General features: G+C 65.3%; 2 protein-coding genes and 1 long non-coding RNA gene across 6 annotated transcripts in view; 2 read left to right on the top strand and 1 right to left on the bottom strand.

Moving 5' to 3' along the window:
- Window positions 1–1,904, top strand: part of TTC34 (tetratricopeptide repeat domain 34) — a 17,439-nt gene extending 15,535 nt beyond the window's left edge. Inside the window, exon 10 of the mRNA XM_029949383.1 lies at window positions 908–1,904. Within this exon, the coding sequence (XP_029805243.1) occupies window positions 908–1,435 (528 nt within the window). The 3' untranslated portion in view covers window positions 1,436–1,904. The remainder of the gene's footprint in view (window positions 1–907) is intronic.
- A 1,695-nt stretch (window positions 1,905–3,599) lies between these two features.
- LOC115298943 lies at window positions 3,600–5,586 on the bottom strand. 2 transcript variants are annotated; one of them, XR_003911903.1, is made up of 4 exons: window positions 5,345–5,586; window positions 4,588–4,737; window positions 4,383–4,440; window positions 3,600–3,967 (listed from the first exon to the last, which is right to left on the bottom strand). It is a non-coding gene; the product is annotated as an uncharacterized LOC115298943 (long non-coding RNA). The 2 variants fall into 2 exon arrangements; XR_003911902.1 differs by lacking the exons at window positions 4,383–4,440; window positions 4,588–4,737.
- A 131-nt stretch (window positions 5,587–5,717) lies between these two features.
- MMEL1 (membrane metalloendopeptidase like 1) overlaps window positions 5,718–8,095 on the top strand; it is a 28,951-nt gene continuing 26,573 nt past the window's right edge. For all 3 annotated transcript variants that reach the window (XM_029949642.1, XM_029949644.1, XM_029949643.1), the window contains exons 1-2: window positions 5,718–5,837; window positions 7,726–7,898. In XM_029949642.1, coding sequence (XP_029805502.1) covers window positions 7,736–7,898 — 163 coding nt within the window. In that variant the 5' untranslated portion in view covers window positions 5,718–5,837; window positions 7,726–7,735. The remainder of the gene's footprint in view (window positions 5,838–7,725; window positions 7,899–8,095) is intronic.

The following is an 8,095-nucleotide window of genomic DNA, read 5'->3' on the forward strand; positions in this document are numbered from 1 at the left end:
CCCGGGCGCACCCCGCCGCGCGGCAGGGGAGAGGGACGGCGGGAAAGGCCGGCCCCCGGGTGCCGGGTGCTCCAGCGGGGAGCCCCTGTGGGCTCTTAGGAGAGGGGGCCCCGGGCAGCCCGCGGAGGCGTCCGAGGGGGCGCTGGGGGGAGCCTAGCGCCTGGGGACGGGTTTTGAGAGTGGGCGTCCTCGGCACCCTCAGAGGCTCAGAATTGAGCCCGCGGGGCAGCGGGGAGCCCTGTGAACATCAACACCCAGCCGGGGCCCCCAGGCCAGCGGTCCCCAGGGGGGGAAAGGGCTAGGTTGGACGGTGCCCGCTGACCTCCAGCCCCGCCCTGCAGCATCCGCGGAGCCTGGGGGTGGGGGTGTCCACCACACCACTAGCAGCCCGGGGGGCAAGCGCAGCGAACCCCGGCGCCTGGAGGTCACGCTGCAGATGCTGGAGCAAGTGCATACAGTTTCCCGCGCGGAGTCGGGCTCTGCAGGGTCTGCTGCAGCGGCTCCTGGGCCAGAGTGAGAACCACCAGTGCTCAGCGGCCGCCTCCCTGACCTCGGGCAGAGGAGGGGGCTTCAGGACGGAGGCGGGGCTTGCGAGGATCCTTGGCCAGGGCAGTCGTGGGAACCGTGCGCCCGTTGGGAAGGGGACTGCGGAGAGGGGCTGAGGCAGGGGGGAATGAGGGAGTTCACCAGATGACTGAGGCAGCGGGGCTGTGAGGAGGGGGAGGGCCAGCGGGGAGGAGTGGGGAGGGTCCCAGCTGAGAGGGAGTTGCAAGGTGGGGGGCTTGCAGGCAATGTCCTCGGCGGCCGCAGTCACAGGTCAGGAGCCTGCCGAGCTGTGCGGGGCTGGCCAGGGGCCTGCAGCTCCCTGGGCTGACCCACACTGCGCCCCTCTGTCCCCTCCGTGCAGGCTGCAGCCCGGGAAGCCCACGCCCTCCTGAACGCGGGGCAGCCTGGGCAAGCGCTGGGCTACTGCTCGCTGGCCGTCCTCACAGGTGGCAGCGACGCCCGCCACCTGCGCCTGAGGGCCACCTGTCTGGCTGAGCTGCAGGAGTTTGAGCGGGCCCTGGAGGACCTGGACCGTGTGCTCCGGGAGGACGTGAGGGACCGTGACGTCCCGATGCAGGTGGAGGACCTGTGCTCCCGCGGCCGCTTGCTGCTGAGCCTGGGAGATGAGGCCAGGGCCGCGGGCGCCTTCGCCCAGGCCCTCAAGCTAGCGCCCAGCCTGGCCCAGAGCAGCCTGTGGGAGCGGCCCGGCCGGGACCCCGCCGCCCACGTGTTCCTGCATCTCGGCCAGGCCTGTCTGGGGGAGCAGCGCTACCCGGAGGCCTGGACGGCGGCAGAGAATGGCCTCCTGGTGGACCCGGCGCACAGCGGCCTGAAGAGGCTGAAGGCGAGGGTGCGGAGGGAGGCGGCCTTGGGCTGCCGGCTGCACTGAGCCCTGGGCACCGGCCACCCTGTCGTCGCCCCCTGGACGGGCTCCCGAGCAGCAGGACGCAGTGGGCCTCACTGACGTGGGTCAGACTCAGCGGAGAAGTGACACTGCAGAACCTCCCCGTTTCGGGTGACTGGGAAGGCGGTCTCGAAGGTGACACCGCTGGAGGGTAGTTTATGTTCCCTGCGCGTGAAACCGCTCTGGGTCCAAGAGGTCAAAACTGAAATCAAAGAATACTGGAAAAGTCACCCTAACGACACGTGTGCAGAGAAGCAGCTGCCGGGTGTAGTCTGAGCGGTGCCCAGGCCGAAGGGCAGGCCCCCAGTGGTGCCCAGGCAGAAGGACAGGCCCCCAGCAGATTACTAAGCAGTAAAACAGAATGAAGTACATTTTCTTGAAGTCCATTCAAGAAGTCAGAAAAAGACAGGGCGCCCGGGTGGCTCAGTCTGTTAGGCATCAGCCTTCGGCTCAGGTCATGATCTCACGATTTGTGGGTTCGAGCCCCATGTCGGGCTCCGTGCTGACAGCCCAGAGCCCGGAGCCTGCTTCTGATTCTGTGTCTCCCTCTCTCTGTGCCCCTTCCCTGCACACAGTGTCTCTCTCTCTCTCTCTCTCAGGAATAATTTTTTTTAAAGTCAGACAAAGACAATAAAACAAGGGAAAACAGGAGATAGGAATTAAGGATAAAAGCAGAAATTAATAAATTAGGAACAGAAGGATAGAAGGATAAATAAACCTGAAATACGATTCCTCACAAGTAAAGGCGATGAACCAACAGCTGACTTCTGGAGCGCGCAGGCCCCTCAGCCCGGCCGGACTGCTGCGGTCCACTCCAAGGGTCTTTAAACCCCTTCGTGCCAAGGAAGAGAAAAAAAGCTCTCAAGTTCATTGAAGAAAGCATAATCTCAACCTGAAGAAACTAACAAACTAGTCAAATCACCAGTTCAAAAGTCCTAAATGCTGTGCTTGCCTGGGCGGCGCACGTGCTGGAACTGGAGCGAGACGCCCACGAGGGTCGTCTTGCAAAAACCCTAAATCCCAGCAAGCCCGGGTCCAGCGGCACGTTCACGGTCAGCACACCACGAGCATCTGCAGCCGTGCCAGGGCGGCCCACGATGGGGAGCCTGCGGGCCACGTCAGAACCGAGCTGCCGGGAGACCAGTGCTGTGGCCCTTCTTGGGGGCTGCAGGGGCGGGTGTGTGTCATACAGACCCTTCCTCCACCTTTGGGTTCCTCTGTTATGCTAGGAAAGTTCTGGCATCCCTTCACTAGGGACCACAGTAGGCATCACACTCAACCCTGGGTTGAGCCACCGGGAAGTCGGTGTGGGTGGCCACTCTCTCCACGGTCTATACCCTCAGACTCTTCCCACACAGGATTCCCGGGGCCCCCGTGTGAATTGGTGCAGTCTTGCCGTTATTGGGGTGCCAGTGCTATTTCCTGCAGGATCAGACTGCAGCCGCCCGCCCCCAGGATGCTGAATTAGACCCCGTGTGTGGGGCTGGAGTCCGCGGGTGGGGGAGGCGGGTTGAGGTTGAACAGAACGAGCATCGTCCTTTGTAGAATTCAGCCCACCTGAGGCTCACGGGGTCAATAATGAGAAGCCTCGTCTCCTCCAACAGGAGGATGGGCTGCGTCCCCTGGAAAGGGCCTCTGGGGACTTGGGGGTTCAAAATTCTCGCCTTCATCTGAGCCCCTTCCAACTTCCAGGGTCCCCTTCCTTCCCGCAAGAAAGTTGATGTGGCTGTAAACGCGACCAACCTTGTAATTACACGACTCACAGGATTTCATGTCGCGTTTGACTTTAAGCACCACCGGCCTGTGCGTGTGACCGGGTTCTCAGGGCCCCCGTGGAGCCCCCGACTCCTGGGCTACGACCTGAGCCACTCATTTCCTTCCCGTGTGTCCTCCGGGACACTCGGGAGAGCCTGCCCCAGCCCACAGTCCCTGCGGCCACCATCGCTGCAGGAACAGCCACGTGCCACGGCCCCTGGGCTGCGTCACAGCTGCCAGTGTGACAGCCCCTCAGTCGTGAAGCCCTTCCCTGGGAGCCCGGCCGTGCAGTCAGGCCCAAGGGCACGGCCTGTGGGTCCGGTGGCAGGGCCACTCTTGGCAGCAGCGTGCGGATCCGTTGGTGTCCACTCTGGGGACAAAACCACACCAGTGATTCGAATGGCGAGGGTTTAATATGAAGAATCAATCGCTGATGAGCTAGGACGGGGTCACTCACGTAACGGGTAGAGCTCCCGGGACCGTGGAAGCAGCCACCACAGAGTTCAAAGACGGATACGCGGCCTCCCGAACAAGCTGCCGTCCGTCCCCACAACCCTCCGCTGGGCGGCCGAGCTCCGGCAGGTGCCGGCCACACCTCTGCGCCTGGCATGGGGCCTGGCTGCTTCTCTCATCGACTCTGTGACAGTCTTCTAGGTGAGGGGACTGGGGCTGGCTTGGTGGCTCAGTGACGAAGACCAGGGACAGTCAGACCCCGGCCCCTTCCCTGCTGTGCAGGATCCCAGGGCCTGGCGTCGGAGGCAGCTGTCAGGGAGGGTGTGGGGAGGGCTCCCTCAGGCCTGGCTCTCACCCAGCTTGGGGAGCACTTCGGAAATGCCCTCCACTTCCTCCAGCCCGATTGTCTTCTCTGGGCAGGGCGCCCCGAGCCTGTGTGTGCACCCCGGGTGGGCAGACCCGCCGGGAGATCCCATCCCTGCCCTGCAGAGGCCCAGAGACACCTGCCAGGTGGGGCTGGGCTCCGTGCACAGGACAAGAGCTGCCCCAGATGATCCTGCCCTAGAGCGGGGCTGGGGACAGTCAAGGGCAGGTGCCCGCCCACCCGAGGGGCAGCCCCCACCCCATAGCAGCAGTGACCAAGGCTAACTCCTAGATCTACTGAGGATGGTGGTGCCCACCCCTCCCCTCATGGGAGCTGGGTCTCCAACCCCCCACATCTCACATTTTTTGCCCAAGATACAGGCAGGGGTGAGGGAGCCCCCACCGGCCCCTGAATTCACCTAGGAAAAAGGATTCAGATCAGACTGTCCTGCGCAGTGATGGGGTGGGGGGTGGGACCCCCTGCACCCGGGGACCCGATAGCCCCCTGCCAGCCCCACCCCAGAGCGCGGGAGCCCCAGCAGCATGGCCCACGGGGCCCCCCTCACAGCTTGTCTCTCACGGACAGCAGCAGAGAGAGCTCCTGGACGGGGCAGTGTGGGTGGGGACAGTGGGGCTGGGCTCTGGGCCGCAGCCGCGTCTGCATCCAGGCAGCCTTGGTGGCAGGCTGAGAGGAGGTGCTCTGGCCAGGCTGTCACCTGTGGGGCCCCAGGACCATCATGCTCTGGGAAAGAGTGGCCAAGCTGGCCGTTGGCCTGCCTCAAGCTCCCCCAAAGGGCAGTCCCCTTGTGGCTCTCGCCCCTGACCTTGACCTCATGCCCTTTTAGGCCAACAGCCCAGGTGGCCTCCCATCAGGTGCCAGCTCCTCACTCTGGGTGGGTTTCGGGTCTTCAGATGGGGTGGGTGCTGGGAGACTGGCTGGGTGCTGAGTAGAGCCCCGCCCGGCTCTGGGGGTGGTGTCCAACCTGAGAGCTACCCCAACACGGTGTGACGGGGCCCAGCGGCGCCCAGCATGGGCCCTGCCCAGACACCCTTCCAGGGGCTCAGGGGGGACCACTTGTTCCTTGGGGTTCGGAAACGGAAGCAGAACTGAGTCCGGCCTGGGTTGGGGCTGGACTGCTCAGCCCAGAGCCCCCGCCCCCATCGCGGGGTGACTGGCTCCCACTCGGAGGCGCTGGGTGCCTCTGTCTGTCCAGAAGCCTCTCCGGTTCCCTAGCCGGGACCAACTGCCCCTCGGGGTCCCCAGGGGCAGAGGGAGGCCGCTGAACCCGAGCTGGTGGAAGGCACCCCCTCCTCCCCTTATACCTGGTGAGACTCCCAGAATGCACCAATCTCACTGGAGACTAAGGGACAGGACCCCACGGCAGGGCCCTGGCAAACCCCACTGCCAACGTGGGTCTCTGGCCCCCACCTCTCAGGAGAGGGTGTGGCCTTCCTTCCCGGCAGCCCCGGCAGCCCCCTTGAAAGGTGGGGTCAAGGAGAGAGGAGGATGCAGGGCCAGAGGCCCTCAAAGGGACCCTGGCCCCCTGGGCTGCTCCCTGCCCCCTCCCCCCACACAAATCCAGATCCCAGATGGAACTCAGAAGTGGGTGGCACCTGGCCTCCAGGGAACCCTCGCATCACAAAGGAGAGCCAGGGAGCCTCACTGGAGCCCCGCCCCTCAGGCCGTGCTCTCCGCCCCCAGGACCCCCCCACCTGGCCCCAGCTCACCAGCTCACTGTGGCTCTGGCTCTGGCCCTCCTGACCCAGCCTTCTGAGACCTGCCCGTGGGGCACAGCGGTTCCCGAGTGACCTGAAGGTGGGCCGAGGGCGGGGCCAGCTTGCCTGGGCAGCACCCGGGTTGTGCCCACCAGTGCCCAGCGCATCTCCCAGGGGCCGCCGGTCCCCTCCCATGAGGAGCCCCATTTCCGTGGCTGGCCACGATAGCCCGGCGAGGACACGGGCACGCGCCAGGGAGGCCACGGCAGCCCCCTTTTCTGATTCCTTAGCGCTTGGCTTTGCCCTCAGCCCTCGTATGACAGTAGTGTGCACACACCTTTCTGCCACATTGAGTCCCTGGAAGTGAGCAGGGCAGGAGAGAGTGAGCGCGCTAGTTCTGACGGAAGACAGACCAGAGCCACAGACCCTAGGCCAAGGCTCAGACCCGTCCAGCCAAATCCATTCATTCATTCATCATTCAGCAGATGTTGGGGGATGCCTCTGGGGTGGTGGGCACCAGTGTGGGTGCTGGGGACCCAGGCACATGGAGCCCCACCCCCATGGTGCTGACATTTCCATGGGGAGGTGGGCCCTGGAAATAGAAGTCAGGGCATCGAGCCTAAATCACACATCTGGTGACAAAACAGAAATCGGGTCCTAGGATCAAGCTGGTGAATATGGACCCAGGGAAGGCTTCACTGGGAAGATGACCTTGAGCAGGGACTTTTGGGGGGTGAGGGGGGCAGGGGGGGCCTGGGAGAAGGACAAAGCCTCTGAGGAGGGGTCTGCCGGGGGTGGAGGGCGGAGGACCGTATGGGTCACGAGAAAGGTGACGGGGGCCGCGGAGGGTCCTGAGATCAGAGCAGGCCTGGCTTCTCTCAAGTCAGGTCACGGGGCAGGTGAGGTGGAGAGACAGTCAGACGCCCCGGTGAGCGGGAGACAGAACTCAGGCAGACCCCCAAGACCCCCAGGTGCCGGCAGGTAAGGACGCCCCAGCCCGGCTCAGCAGGGACACCCGCCCTCAGGCCAGACTGGAGTTGTCTTCCTCCGGCTTCTCAATCTCAACTCGCAGCCCTGCGCCGTGCCGCGTGGGCACCCAGCGCTCCTGGCGTCTGAGGGCTGGGCTCTGTCACACGGGCGAGCAGGCAGCTGTTCCCAGCCGCCAGGGCTGAGGTGCCAGCAAAGAGGTGCGTGTGCACACATGTGCGCCCCCCACGTGCATAAGGGAGCACAGACCTCAGAGCCCTCGGGGGCTGCTGTCCCCGCCTGTCTGCTGCAGCCCTGAGTGTCCTCCATCACTGCAGGGGTGGTGGGGGCAGGGGAGGGTGGGAAAGGGGGACACAGGAATGCCCGACAGCCGGGTGACTGCAGGGGCTGACCTGCATGGTCACTGCCCACCTGCTTGGGCACCTTTCCTTCTCATCTCCCCACTGCCCATTCCTGGGCTCCAGGAGCCCAGTGGCCCATGCCACCGCCCAGGGGGTTTTCCTGACCCAGCCCCCAGGCCTGTACCACCAGGACCCCTGCCCCAACTCCGGCCCTAGGGCCCCAGGCGGGCTCCACTGCCGGAGCCCTTGGCAAGCTCGGGGCGCTGGGCCTGCTGGGTTCCTAGTGCCCACCTCCAGCTGTGAGCAGGGTGGTCCCCCGACTGGAGAGCAGGCTTGGAGAAGCTGGCCTTGGGGAAAGGCTGCCACCATGGCCCATGGGCCAGCCTCCCCGCACCCCCCCAGCACCCCGGGCACTCAAGCCTCTGGCCTGGGGAATACTGTGCCAAGCCCGGAGCGAGACAGACTGAGGGCCGAGTGTGGACTGGGCCATGGGGAGAGGAGCCCGGCGGCCTGGAAGGACCGTCGCCAGCTCCCAGCTCACCCGCTCCCAGCCTCGGGCAGGGCCCTGGGGGCTCCTCGCAAGTCTCCCCACCCTGGCTGGCCACTGCCCCTGCCCTTGGCCTTGGGATTTCTCAGCGGTGCACTCTCCCCTCCGTCTAGAGACTTGGCGATGGGGAAGCCCGAGAGCCCGGTAGGGATGGCAGAGATGGCTGGCTGGCCGGGCCCGGGACCGAAGCGCCGAGGCCTCCTGGAGGGGGGGCTGCTGCTGCTGCTGCTCGGGCTGGGCGGCGCCCTGGTGGCCCTGGGCCTCCTCTACGCCGCCAGCGGCAGAGGTGAGTGACCCCGTCCACCCGTCCTGACAAGCCTGTCTCCTCAACCGGGCAGGCGGGGCTGGGGTCCGCACCTGGCACTAACCTGCAGGGTCCACGGCCCCTTCCAGAAGGCTCTGCCCCAGCCCGCACCGCCGCCCTCTCCCCTCCGCAGCCTGAGGCACACTGCAGTTCAGAGCCAGCTGCTGGGGGGGGGGGGG

Source organism: Suricata suricatta, chromosome 8, assembly GCF_006229205.1.
Source record: "Suricata suricatta isolate VVHF042 chromosome 8, meerkat_22Aug2017_6uvM2_HiC, whole genome shotgun sequence".
Classification (NCBI taxonomy): domain Eukaryota; kingdom Metazoa; phylum Chordata; class Mammalia; order Carnivora; family Herpestidae; genus Suricata; species Suricata suricatta.